Below are 14,236 nucleotides of genomic sequence, written 5' to 3' on the forward strand. Positions count from 1 at the left end.
ATTTACCGAGTTACTATTTATTATTTACTAACTTTCTGTATATCTTGGCCCCACCTTTCAAGGCAATGCATTTAAACATGCATTAAAAATATATCTTTATATTTTAATTAATTAAATATATATATATATATATATATATATTTAATCCGGCAGCGAACGTGGCTTGCTCTGCTCTGCATTTTTAACAATATGTGGGTGGCAATCGAGTTTTTTTAAAAAAACTCACCAACTCATCACTTTTTCAACGGATGCAAAACACCCAACGGTTTGCATTAGAGATGAGTCCTCAACTTACAACCATTCATTTAGTGACCAAAGTCTGAGGGGGGAAAAAAAAGTGATTTGCAACAGTTCCTCTCATTTGCAACGGTTGCCAAGTTTCCCCACAGTCACAAGATCAAAATTTGGGCATTTTGACAATTAGTTGTGTGTTTACGGCGGTCTCAGTGTGTGATTGCCGTTCGCGACGTTCCCACGAGCAAAATTAATTCGCTTAACAACCGTGTGCAATTCACTTAATGGCGATGATTTGTTTAACCACCTCGATGAAAGGAGCGGCAAAATCAGGAGGTGACTCTATTAAGAACCACGGAAATTCTGCCTCCCCCCCACTGCGATTGCAGTCGTAAGTCCGTAACACAAAGGAAGCTAAAATCTTACACCCTCACAGCTTTTAGTTCTTCCTTCAAAGGAAGCGCTCTGTATAAATCTAATAAACTTTAATTAATTGACGTAGGAACTCTTCTTTTTTTTTGTAGCCTGAAGCTACTGCCTGTCCCGGCAGGCCATATTCTTGCAAATGAAGCAAGGTGATCATTAAAATAAAATTTAAAAAAAAACTCAGCAGTCTTAAAAGAAGCGCAATTAAATTCTGCAGCACTAAAAGCAGCATTAAGCGGTGTGTTTAGGCGGCGTGAATGGATTTATTTTTTAAGGGGAAAAAACCCCCCCCAAAATTCAGGGTCTCTTGCGGAATAAAATTCAGCACCTTTGAAAGCTGGCGGTAGGCAAAACACACACTTACACACAGACAAAATGCCAATTAGAGCACACTAAATTGAACTCCGCGTACTCCGTTGTGCATTAATTAAGATTTAGAGCGGATGATGGCGATCAAGCCAAGTTAATTCTCAATTTTTAATTCAGCCGATAAACGCCTTCGGGGATTTGATGCTGTATCAAAACCACGGCAGGGATCAAAACAGCACAGGAACCAAACTGCGTGTAGTTAAAATCATAATTAAAAAATGCTTTTATTTGATCGCTCTCACCTAAGCCGAGTCCCAGTTTGTCAGTTCAATTCCCGCGCAAACACACAACACCCTTTATTCCCTTTTGCGAAGTTGTTTCCTCGCTTCCCATTGCAAACTGGGAACGCTGCAGAATTTGCAAACCTATATATATATATAAAAAAACAAAACAGCCCCCAATTTCCCCCCCCCCCCCCAGATGCATCGGATTCTATCTCCCATCTTCCCCAGCAGGCTGGGAACGATGGAAGTCGTGATGCAGGGGCCTCTAGGGGAAAAAAAAAAATCCTAATTAGGAAAGGTCCTAAATAGATTTATTTCCCCCACCCCCCACTCAATAAAATGCAGAAAAAAGTTGATCGTCTCGCGCGCCTTTCGCCCCCCCCGTTCACGAGGCACGAAACCCAAGAACAAAAGAGGCATTCTTGAAGCTGCTTTCCACGCACACACACAAAAATAATAATAAATGAGGCCTTCGTTCGAGGCTTTCTTTTAAAACGGAAAAGCTTCCAGGCAGTTTTTGCAACCGTCCTTTGCGTTTTTTTGCAATTTCGGGAATTAAACTCAATGCAGAAAATACCGGGCTGTTGGGTCGACTCGCTGTTAATCCGAGGCCAGAGTTTAAGGAAAGGGCCACCATCCGCTAACCGAGATTCCCAAATTCCTAACAGCTTCTTAAAAACCTTAATACGCTGTGCGACCGGTTAGACAAACCCAGATTCAGTTCTTTTCCTAGCAACCTGGTTAGCTTCCTCGTTTCTCCAGCCTCCCAACCCAAGGAACCAAATCCATAAATGGCAACGATTTGGCAGTGCCCTCTGGCTCAGTTTAGGGCTGCCCTCGGTGACTTACGTCTTCACATGTCAGTACCGCAGCTTTGCGTAACCAGGTTTTCTGTAAGCCATCACGTGGTGCTCGAATCGGTCCGATATTTAGCTGGGGTCGTTTTGGAAACTTATTAAACTAAGGCAGCGGAGCAAGCCAGCTTTAACTACGACAGCCGAGTCGAGGAGCTGGGGCAGACACAAACTTGGATTGCCCAGGGATGGGAGAACCTCAAACTCTTGTCAAAGATGTGGAAAGAATCCTAAACTCAAAAAATGGGGGGGGGGAGGGGGGAAACCATCTTGAAACCTGGGTTAATTTGCTTTCTCACGTTGGTCAAACTTTTTAAGGCACTGGAGGAAAAAAATGAAGGCACTGTGGTTTTCCCGCTCCGAAGCTGGAGATGATTGGCACCAAAAATATAGCTTTTTCCCGCTCCCTCCCATCCCGATCCGATGTATTAAACCAACCCAAAATGTCCCGTTTTCCACTACATTGAAGTCCTAACCCAACACCGCGGAGCTCCGAAATGAGACCCAGTGGAAAATATTTTGAGTTTCAACGGAGCGTAGCGGAAGTACCGGCGTGCGGGAAATCTTCGTTTCGTCCCCTCCGGGATGGATTTGCGGGTTCGGTGGATGTCTTTTGATATCAACGGAGTTCAGTTTTTTGAGGTGGGGCTCGGCAGCTCCATTAAGAGGCGGAGATAAGCAAGAACGATGGGAGTCAAGTTTTTTGGCAACGGGAAACGGGGCACCGAGGAATCATTTTTTTGGCAAACTCCCGTAAGAGGAAATCGCTGGCGTGACGGTGGATGTTTCCCGCACACTGTGTCCGGGAGTGGTTTTTCTCCCGCTGCCCCGTGCCCGCCACACCGCCGCTCAGATCTTCACGAACAAAACGCTGGTGACCAGGGCGAATCCGAGCAGGAGAACGATAACCTTCAGGATACGTTGCTCGGAAGAGCCGAGTTCGTGGGGCAGGATCTCCAAAAACGTGATGTAGACGAAGGTGCCCGTGGCTAAGCCTTCCAGGACACTGCGAGAAAGGCGGGACAGAGCCGCCATGGGGACCTCGGTCAGAGCCACCCCCAACCCGATGCCGAACGGGGACATGGCGGAGAAGATAACCAGGCAGATCGCCACGACCCGGGGACGCAGCCGCCCTTGCAAGAGCTTGAGGCTCAGGCTGAAGGCGATGGCGCCTTTGTGGATCAGGAGCGCCAAGCAGATCTCCAAGGCTTGGGTGCCGTCTTCCTGCAGGCCGACGGCCAGCCCTTCGAAGATGGAGTGGAGCGACAGCGCCAGGAAAAGCACCACCAAGCGGATGGCCGAGTGGGCGTTGAAGTCCACGTGGACGTGGGTGCGCTCGGCGGCCAGGCGGTCCCGAGCCAGAGGACGCTGAGATCCCTCCGGCCAATTCTGGTCCTGCTGCAGGGAGGAATGCTGATGGGAAGCAGAGCTCAAGAGAGCTTCCGTCTCTTCCAGGGATCCTGACGGGTCCTTGTAAGCCAGCACGATCTGTTCCAACACCAGGACTACGAAAAAGCCCATGGCCAGGATGAATTCCTGCAAAGGGAAACGGAGCTGTCCGGGGGGGAAGAGAGAGAAAGGAAAAAAAAATCAATTTGAGCCCCCCTGTTCCAGATTCTGACTTCCCCTTTTCAGCTAGACAGGCGTTAAGATCTATAGGCTTCCCCAGAGCATGAAGCAGACTCCTTGTCCCGACAAAAAAACCCTTTTTATTAAATTACTGTGAATTCTTCTCATTCACACCCAGCAAAGTCTTTCAAGGGAGAATTTACAGCCACAGGCCTTATCTGGCTTGGAGAGCTGCCAGGCCGATATCTTCAAAACTTGGCAAGGAGTCTCCGAGAGTCACCAACCAATTAAGCGAACTAATTGTCTCCTGCAAACTCCACTCCCCTTTCGCTCCTCTTTTATTCCCTATGGGAGGGGCCATTCATCGTCCACCTGTGGCTTTACTCCTGAGTCGCCCCTTGTTCTTTAGCCGTTCCCTTCGTCTGGCAGCTCTGGGAACGGGCTCCAGCTATTCTTCTGCCTCACTGATGTCTGACTCCGAAGGCAGCTGATAACTGTCAGACGGCCCTGGCCCCCTCTCTGCCTCCGACGCAGAGCCCTCCCCAGGCTCCAGGACTGGCCCAGGTTCCTCCCCAACCTCCTCACTCTCCGAATCTGCTGCCAGCTCCGCTGTCCAGCCACAACGACAGGACCCCCGAATATCTTGAAGCGCTGCCGTTCTTAACGCGGCGAACGACTAATCTCACACGGAAAAAAGAAAAGCCCCCTTACCGCGATGGGGCGACCACGAACCCCAAAAGCGCCCCCCAGCGCCAAGCACCATCTTGGCCCCATCCTCCTCGCCCGGCACACTTCCGCCTCACTCACGCGGTGCATTCTGGGAGGAAGGGTACGGGAGGCGCTCTGCGCACGTGCCGGGGGTGGGGGGTGGGGAAGAATCTTGCAAAGGGCTCAGTCCGTTTGGTTGCAACGCGGCACTTCTGGTCTTCGGTGGCAGCCGGGAGAAAGAGGATGGAGAATATATTCCTCTCTTTCTCTCTTTCTCACTCTTTCTATAGTTCTCTTTCTCTCTCTCTCTATTTTTCTTACTCTCTCTCTCTCTCTCTCTCTCTCTTTCTTTTCGAGAGGGAATTAAAACCTAGAACAAATTTGGGATGTTGCAATTGTGGCTAAACTCACCGTGACTTGCAAGTCATCCAGGGCTTCGTTAATGCTGGCTAGATAACTAGGAAGCAGATCGAGAAGGCACGTCCCCAGGAAGATGCCTCCGGCAAAACAGCTCACCAGGCTCAGGGTTTTCCTCTGAGGGCCTGTTAAGAAGAAAACGGGAGGACAGAGGGGGAAAAAAATTAATAAAAAAATAATAAAAGTTGGCCAGCATTCCTCGGAAACGCCACTCTTGTTATTCTGTGATAACTCCAGACGGCAGGAAAAGTAGCAGCGGATCAAGGAGAGAATCAACCTAGCACGAAGGAGGAATGTCCTGATAATTAGAACAATAATTTGACCAGTGGAACTGCTTGCCACTAGAAGTTGGAGGCGCTCCATCGCTGGAGGTTTTCAAGAAGAGATTAGGCAGCCATTTGTCCAGAATGGTGTAAGGGTCTCCAGCTTAAGCAGGGGGCTGGACTAGATGACCTCCAAGCTCCCCTTCCAACTCCGTGACTGTTAAGGTTTGGCGCTCCCGAGCAGCACAATCCTCATTTGACTGCGAAATAATTCTCTCTCTCTCTCTTTTTTTTTTGGCAAGGAGATTTTTCTTTTTTTATATCAAAAGGCCGGGAGAGATTAGGGGGACCGATCCTGAAGCATTTCCAAGTCCAAAATATAGATTGGAATTCTATCGGAGTCGAAATACACATTATTTAAAGGGGGGAAGAAAAAAAACGCACGAATTTTCTCAACAGCATCTGGTTTGTTTTCAGCCATTCTTCCACATCTCTTTTAAAAATATATATATATATTTTTTAAAAGTCTTCTCGGCTACGTTTTTCCCCCTTCTTTGACTCTTTTTCCAAACACGAGTTCCTTCAATTTTTTTTTCTTCCTCCCCAAGCCCCAAGAAAAAAGAAAACATTATTTAAATCGGAACGTGCACATCCTGAAGGGCAAAAGCCCTGTTGTTGCTGGGCCCTTTCTCAAATTCAGGAATTTCCAATAAATATTTAACTTCCTGTTTTTTTTTAATTATTTGGGCAGACAAGAGCTTCTGAAAACCGCAAATAACATCCCCCTTTCTCCATTGCTGCTTCCCCCCACCACCACCAAGGTCACAGGAAAGTTTAAATGTTCAAACGGTAAACCTACGCAGAGTTTTGAAAGAAAAGCAGATAAGTTAACTCACCATTAGCCCCTCCGGATCCAATCTGGAGGATAAACAGCCTCAAACTAACTCCTTCTCTTGGAATGGACTCAAGACAAAAAGTTTTCTTGTTTTAAAAGAAGTTCAGATTCTGATTCAATTCTGATTCAGCTCTGATTCTGTTTCAGTTCAGATTCAGCTCTGATTCTGGTTCAATTCTGATCCTTATTCAAATTCAATTCTGATCGTTTCAATTCCGATTCAGTTCCGATTCAGTTCCGATTCTGATTCAATTCTGATTCAGTTGAGATTTCAGTTCTGATTCGGTTTCAATTCAGATTCAGTTTTGATTCTGATTCTGTTTCAATTGAGATTCAGTTCTGATTTAGTTCTGATTCTGATTCAATTAAGATTGTTTCAATTCCGATTCAATTCAGATTCAGTTCTGATTCAATTCAGCTCTGATTCTGATTTAATTCCGATTAGGTGATTCTGATTCAATTCTGATTCTTATTCAAATTCATTTCTGATTGTTTCAATTCGGATTCTGTTTCAATTCCGATTCAGTTCTAATTCGGATTCAATTCAGATTCAGTTGAGATTTCAGTTCTGATTCAATTCGGATTCTGTTTCAATTCAGATTCAGTTCTGATTCAATTCAGATTCAGCTCTGATTCCGATTCAATTCTGATTCAAATTCAATTCCGACTGTTTCAATTCAGATTCAGTTCTGATTCTGATTCAATTCCGATTCCATTCCGATTCCGATTCAACCGGTCATGGATTGGATCCCTAGACCCAGCAACCCCACCACCCCCAAAACCCACGTACCGAAGCTTCCGCTGTTGAGGGCAGACCCCGGCCTCCGGAACAGCCATAGGGGAATGAACGCACAAAGCAGCGTCACTAACAGGAGCAGCACCAGAGACCCCAACTTCAGCTCCAGGGCCTGCACCGAGCGCGCCGTGCTCTCGTACGGGTTCCAGACCAGCTTGGTGTCCAGTTTCGTATCCGAGTCCCACGATCCAGCCATCCCGAACATGCTCCAATCTAACAGATTCTTCAATTTGGAGGGGGGGGGTCTCCAAAAATTTGCAGAGCGGATCCCAGACGCAAATGTCGCACCAAGTTTAAGTCCGGGGTGCCCTGTCCATGCTCCGCTGGTTTCGACGCGCCCCGACCGTCACACCGTCACAACCTAGAGGAAGAAACAGGGAGCGTTTTACGACAGTCCTCGCTTAGCGGCCGTTCCAAGTTACGACCAACGTTTCAAGAAAGTCAAGATTTTGAAGCTCCGATGGTCAGTCATTCTGGATACTCGGCAGCCAGCTCAATTTGGCAGCAGTCCAAGAAATTGGTGCCTCTGCACGCTATTAATTTATTAAAATATTTGGGGAAGAGAAAGCATTATAAGCGACTCCACCAAAAAAAAAAAAAAAAAAACCTGAAATAAAAAGAATTAAATAGATTAACAAACAGGAAGTTTGAAGTTCACTCCTTCATTTGCTGACTATGTAGAAGTTCATTGGATCATTTAAAATAAATTAAAGGCCACCCTTATTAAATTATCATGATGCACTTAATGGCTTGATTTCTTTGCTGACGCTCAGAGCTGCTTGGCTATGAATCGGATTAATAAATACATAAATGATTCAAGGTTAAATGTATTTGATATTATAATAAGAAAGCAAAATTAAGCATTTTTCCTCCATTTTTTTCCAAACTATTCTACATGTTCCATTCCTGGAATATCAAATATTCCTTCCCGAATTATTTTGCTTTTTTTCCCCGATCTGAATATTTGACAATCTAGTCCTCGACTTAACGACCATTCATTTAGCGACCGAAGCTAAAGCGGCACCGGAAAAAAACCCGACTTACGACCGTTTTGCACGCTTACGACTGTCGTAGCATTTTTCCCCCATGGTCACGTGATCAAAATTCAGACGCTCGACACCCGACTCGTACTTACGGCAGGTCCCGTGGACCCCTTTTGCGACCTTCGGATAAGCGACGGGGAAGGACGGATTCACTTACCAACCTCAACGGGACGGATTCGCTTAACAACGGCAGTGGCAAGAAAAATCGTAAAATGGGGCAAAACTCACTCCGCCACAAAAAAAATCCAAGGCTTCGTTTTGGGTCGTAAATCGAGGACTACCCCGTAATAATTTTTTTTTTTTTTTTTTAAATGTGAGCCAGCAACCGGGAAAGGAATATGAGTGAGTCAATGACCGGTTCCAGTAATTTACCATTTCCAAGCAGAGGGGGAAAAGGTTAACTCCCCCAACCCATTTTTGACCCCCCCTGATTTATACCCAAGGTCAAACAGAGGGGGGGAAAAAAAACACAAGATTTTAGGACAGTCTGCAGAGATTCTAGGAAACCGGCCAACTGAGTCTGGGATCCGAGAAGTCTTTTTTTTTCTTTAATAAAAAAAAAGTACATTTCAATTCTTGTTATTTAATTTGCTGCCAAGATCGACCTCCAGGAGGAAAAAAAAGAAGAACAAAAAAAACAACTCAGTGGAATTTTGCCAAGTTGCGGGAACTAAATTTAACCCAGGTTTTCAGTCACTTCCCCTTAGGTTGCATTTTTTTTTTAAAACCGAGGTTTGTTTTTGTTTTGCAGAAAGAACAAGTCATAAAATGGGGGGAATTGGGCAGCTATTTTGAAAAAAATTGCTTGCTAAAAAGCAGGCCGGTTTTAAAAGAGCTTCCATGGGTCAAGGCAGTGTATCTTTAAACATCCTTTCCAGCTTAAATTCCAGTTTCCATCGGGGCTAACGGGTTGAAATTCTTAATTCAACATCTGGCTGTTTGTCCGTTCATCTTTCGATTTGGCTGCTAAGAGAAACTTTCTTCTCTATTCAATTTTGATTTTTTTTTAAATTTTATTTGAAAAGCGATTCTAATGGCTTTTTCAGGAGCGGAAATACCGAAATGTTCACCCAAAATCTAGCCAGCCAAGCTAGAAACAAATGTGTTGAAAGGCAGTTCATTTCTAGAGCTTTTATAATGTATAATGAAGTATAATTTATAAATACATGTTTATATGCATATAATTTATATAAATTGATATAAATTATATAGTTACACTTAAGATTTGTATTTTTATTTATTTATTTATTATATTTCTATACCGCCTTTCTCCCGTAGGACTCAAGGCGGTGTACAGCATGAAAAATATAGATACACAAACATCATAAAATTGCTAATTAAAATTATTACTTAGTTTGGTCAATTAAATAAAACCCAGAATTAGAAAAATGTATATAGATTTGCTAGCTAAAAATCAAAGCCCAGTCCTGATTAAAACACTGCCAATCATTTAATTTTAATGTTTTTAATTTTTTTATGTGTTAACTGAGATGCAACTGTAAGTCACTCAAGAATTACCCTATGGTAAAATATGGGAAGTCAATACATTTTTATAAATAAATAAAAATAAATCAATGTGGTTTTGTTTTTTTTGTAAATAACTCGCCGTCTTTTGAGAAGCCCGATCTTGAAAATTCACTAAATTTGGATTATTCAGACACACCTTGGCAAACGTCAGGAGAAACTGAAAAGGGCAGAATTTTCTGACCAGTGGAAAGTTAATTTAATTATTAGTTACCACCTCATTTTCCTCCTACAAAACAAACAATGATGACCCTTGATTCAAAGACTAAGCAATCCTGAATTAATCACGAGCTGTTAAAAAGTACCAGCAACAGCCAAGTCACCTGAGTTCTGCAGGTAAACTTTTAACTTGCATCCAAGCAAGGGAATTGTGGTTGCACACTTCACCCAAACTGACTGTGGAATTAAAAGCTCCAGGGATAAATCTAAATAATATTCTGTTCTGTTGGAAAGGAAAGTTATAATCTCTCATTTTGTATCCCGGGGTTGTTTTTCCTAGCTTAAGCCACCAGAGAGACAAAGAAAAGTCTTGTAGAAACAAAGAGAAAGAAAATAATTAAAATTAATCCTGGCTTATTCACATCCGTATTAAATTTGAATTAAAAACTCAGGCTAAAAGTACATGAACCAGAGATTTTTTTTTAAAAAAAAAACAGCTTTCCAAATTATGCAGCTTGTCTCCATAATACCCCACCCCTCCCTCAGGAAACAATCCCCAAGGCTCAAGTTTAGACCCACCCACCCAAAATAAATCCAGTGGCCATGAGTTCCCCAAACCCCCAGCAGGAAAACACCACCCTAGGGGCAGCAAAAGTGCTTCAGCTCCTCATCCCTGCTAAAGTGAAGTTACTCCAGGGAGTTTAGTTTGGCTACAACTCTCCGCCGCCTCCCCTCTGAGGATGATGGGCCCTGTAGTCCAGCACACTAGGAGACGGAAATTTCAAATGGAAGAGTCCCTGGGGGTCTTTTCTCCAAAGACGAAGAGGGAAGGAAAGTCGGTTGGTGGAGATAGCCTGGCTACCACTCTCTTCTTCCCCTCTGGGGACGATGGGCTCTGTAGTCCAGCACCCCAGGAGACCCACTCTTGAAATGGAAAGTCCCTGGGGTCTTTTCTCCAAAGACGAACAGGGCTGCGGGGGGGGGTTCAGTTGGTGGAGATAAGTCTGGCTACCTCTCCTCGTCCTCCCCTCTGGGGATGATGGGCCCTGTAGTCCAGCACACTAGGAGACGGAAATTTCAAATGGAAGAGTCCCTGGGGTCTTTTCTCCAAAGACGAAGAGGGAAGGAAAGTCGGTTGGTGGAGATAGCCTCGCTACCACTCTCTTCTTCCCCTCTGGGGACGATGGGCTCTGTAGTCCAGCACCCCAGGAGACCCACTCTTGAAATGGAAAGTCCCTGGGGTCTTTTCTCCAAAGACGAACAGGGCTGGGGGGGGGGTCAGTTGGTGATGATAAGTCTGACTATCACTCTCCTCTTCCTCCCCTCTGGGGATGATGGGCCCTGTAGTCCAGCACAGCAAGCAGATACACCCTTGGGAAGGAAGGGTCTCCCCCACCCCCGGTCTTGTTTCAAAGAGGAACAGGGGAAGGGGTTCGAGTGGTGGTCTTGAAAGACCACCAAGCCAACCCCCTCGGACTCACTGGACCAGGACTACCGTGACCATCCTCCTTTGTGGCTGGGGAGCATGGGACTTGGGGTCCAAACCCAGCTGGGGCGGGGTGTAATTAAGAATTTAAGGCTCTCTTAAGACCCTACTTTTGGGGAAGGGGGGCAGAGACCCGGTAAGCCCCCCCCCCCACACACCTCCCACCGCCGCTCTGCGAGAGACCCCCGACTCACCGCCGGCTCCAACTCCGCGCAGTTCCGAAAAGTGTCTGGACGTTCCAAAGGGGCGTGGCCGGGGCTCAAAGGAGAGGAAGGAAACCCAAGTGTTGCACCGGCCAATGGGCTTCTTGGGCCTGGCGTTCGAAATGGGCGTGGCGGCCGGGTAAAAAAAAAAAATTGCTCGCTCAGCCAATGGGAGGGCGTCCTTTTTTTTCAAGTTCGGGCGTTCGAAAGGGGAGGAGCGGCGAGGGCGAGAGAAAAAAAAAAAAGCCAGGTTCGAAAGAGGCGGGCTCCCCTTCGCGTTCCGATTGGCGGACGCCCAGACGGAAAGCAGGCCTGGCCAATGAGGAAGGCGCAATGCAGAAACGCAGGTTTTCAGCTGGGTTGAGCGTCACGTGTGAAAGGAACTTGCAGGGAGATCACAAGCGTGTTGCAAGGAAGTGTTGCATGGGGGGGATGTGAGTCAGTCCCCTCCTCTTCCAGAAAACTCCAATCCTACCCCCACATTTACTAACTACCTGGAGTTACAGGAGTTAAAATGCAACCCCCACACACAAACTAACCCAGGTTAACAAGTGCAAAGGCTGCATTCAGACAACCCGTGTTGACCCGTTTAATCCCTCCGGCTGCAATCCACCGGGCTTCCCTTTGCTCTGATAGTCCTCGCCTTACGCAGCCCCCAAATGTATATGTTGCTAAGTGAGACGTTTTTGCTTTTTTTGCCCTGTTTTACGACCTTTCCTGCCTCGGTTGTTAAAAGGGGACTCGCTGTGCAGGTGTGAAGTTAGTCGTCACCCGGCCGTTAAGCAAATCTGCTTCCCCCTTCCCCCCTTGACCTGGCTTGCTTGTCAAGACGGTCGTAAAAGGAGATCGCGTGACGCCGCACCCGTCATAAATGCGAGTCGGCGGTCAATAAATGCCCACCTTCTCCCAAATGCACCCTAAAAACGCCCCGCAGTTTCTTAGTGGGGGTGGGTGGGTGAAATGCTATATTTAAAATTACATTATTCACCTGCAAGATTAACAGTAAGAGAGTTGGAAGGGTCCTTGGAGGTCATTTAGTCCAACCCCCGTCTCACGCAGGAGACCTGTACTAGGGATTCGAACCAACGAACTGCCGACCTTTCTGATCGACAAGCTCAGCGTCTTAGCCGCTGAGCCACCTAGCCAGGCAAATATGTTTAAAAATAAATCTGTTAAATGTTGGAAACGCAACCAAATAATCAGGTTCATGTTATCATATGTGGTGGAAGTGTCCCAAAGCAAAAAAAAAACACCGGAAGAAAATACGCATGTGGCTGGAAATTATGACAAAACAACACATAGATGTGAAAACTGAGACATTCCTGTTGGGGCATGCTTTCCGGAAACTATAATAAAGGTAACACATATTTAATGTTACATATGCTCCAATCTACAGACCCTTCAATTTGGGGGGAGGGGGTCTCCAAAAATTTGCCAGGATTGCGTATGCACAATACTGGAAAAAAATGTAGAAACCCTTACAGATGACATTATAATCAAAAAAAAAAAAAATCTGGAATGTGGAGAAATGGATAGGTTAACCCTAAAAAATCAAAGGAAAAGAATATCGGAATATTTTTAATAACCTGGGAAATATTCTACAAATGGTCAATTGACAGATACAGAGGTTAGAGGAGTGGATTTGTGTGAAATATGGACTACATGAGAAAGAAAAACTGATGAGTAAATATTTCGACGGTTATATAATCAATACTATAATGGCAAAGATTGTGCACTTTTCAAGAACGATTGATATTATCGCACATATGTTTATATGTATCCGATTATAATGATGATGATGATGTTTATATGTTAACACTCTGGATACCCAGAAAACACACACCTGACGAGGTCTCAGCCAACTGAGCTTGTCAGTCAGAAAGGTTGGCAGTTCAGCGGTTCGAATCCCTAGTACAGGTCTCTCCTCTAGCAGGGGGCTGGACTAGATGACCTCGAAGGTCCCTTCCGCTGTTAGTTACAGTAACGTAGAAATGGAATTGGTGATATCGAACAATACAAAACGTTGATACACAAAGTTACAAGAAATGCACCCCAAAAAAAAGCAAAAGGCACGAGAGAATTCTATTTTTTTTTTCCTGGAAATTTACTATATCGCCAAACGAACAGGACTTATTTCCAGCCCATTGTGCCCCGGGGGGGAAAAAAAAATAAGTGTGCAAACACATTTCCCTTGCCAGACTTTTTTTTTAAAATTTTACGACCTTGGTGCAAAGTTTATTGGTCCCTGGCCTTTATTTTTAGCTCTTTCCATTGGCCAAAGTCTCGTGGGTTGGTCCTTGGAAAGGCGAGTTTCAGGATATTGAAGATCCTTGTGTAGAGAAACGGGTTTTAAAATTTAAAAAAAAAAAAAAACTTCCTTGTTCGAGGACAAACGGGGACATTGTTCTCCTTCGCCTCCCCAGCGTTGCAAAACGAGGAGGACAAAGATCGGAGAACGAAGGGTTAATTTTGTTTTTACTTTTTTTGCCAGGGCTGCAAATCGCACCCCAAAAAGGAAAATGTTTTTTCAGGGGGATTCCTCAGAAGACAAATCTCTGTGCTTGCCAAATATTTGCAGAGTTTAAAAAGTTTTGCAGCTTGGTGGTGGATTTAATGCTGGCTGTCTATATTGCATTCCGGCGACTGCCTGTAAATTGATTTTTTTATTTTGTATTTTTTGGCTGCCCGGCATCCTGGAAAAAGGGAGCAATTTGGGGATTCTGAATAAGGGCTTTGATTCAAGTTGTTGCATCGTTTCCTCTGACCTTAGTCTGGACTGCCGGTATGGGGTTCAGCTGGCTGGACTGAATGCCAGAGGCGATTTGGAGATTAACCTAAACAAAAAAAAAATCAGATTTTTTTTTTAACCTTCAGAAGTTGGGGGTGCTCCATCGTTGGAGTATTTTATGAAGAGACCGGACAGTTCCTTCTCTGAAATGGTCTAGGGTCTCCTGCTTGAGCCGGGAGCTAAACTAGAAGACCTCCAAGGTCCCAGCTCTGTTATTCTGCTATTCTTTTCCTTCCTTCCTTCCTTCCTTCCTTCCTTCCTTCCTTCCTTCCTTCCTT

At 45.1% G+C, this 14,236-nt stretch overlaps 1 protein-coding gene across 2 annotated transcripts in view; it reads right to left on the minus strand.

Moving 5' to 3' along the window:
- Window positions 1-1,459: 1,459 nt before the first annotated feature.
- Window positions 1,460-14,236, minus strand: part of SLC39A1 (solute carrier family 39 member 1) — a 31,188-nt gene continuing 18,411 nt past the window's right edge. Inside the window, exons 2-5 of one of the 2 annotated variants that reach the window (XM_070950392.1) lie at window positions 13,936-14,004; window positions 6,750-7,116; window positions 4,796-4,926; window positions 1,460-3,661 (exon numbers count right to left, since the gene is read on the minus strand). In XM_070950392.1, the coding sequence (XP_070806493.1) occupies window positions 2,957-3,661; window positions 4,796-4,926; window positions 6,750-6,960 (1,047 nt within the window). In that variant the 5' untranslated portion in view covers window positions 6,961-7,116; window positions 13,936-14,004 and the 3' untranslated portion in view covers window positions 1,460-2,956. Of the gene's footprint in view, window positions 3,662-4,795; window positions 4,927-6,749; window positions 7,117-11,161; window positions 11,203-13,935; window positions 14,005-14,236 lie in introns of those variants that run through there. The other variant, XM_070950393.1, reaches the window with a different exon arrangement.

The sequence above is a fragment of the Pituophis catenifer genome, unplaced genomic scaffold (assembly GCF_029215685.1).
Source record: "Pituophis catenifer annectens isolate HBS135680 unplaced genomic scaffold, rPitCat1.0.hap2 SCAF_10, whole genome shotgun sequence".
NCBI lineage: Eukaryota > Metazoa > Chordata > Lepidosauria > Squamata > Colubridae > Pituophis > Pituophis catenifer.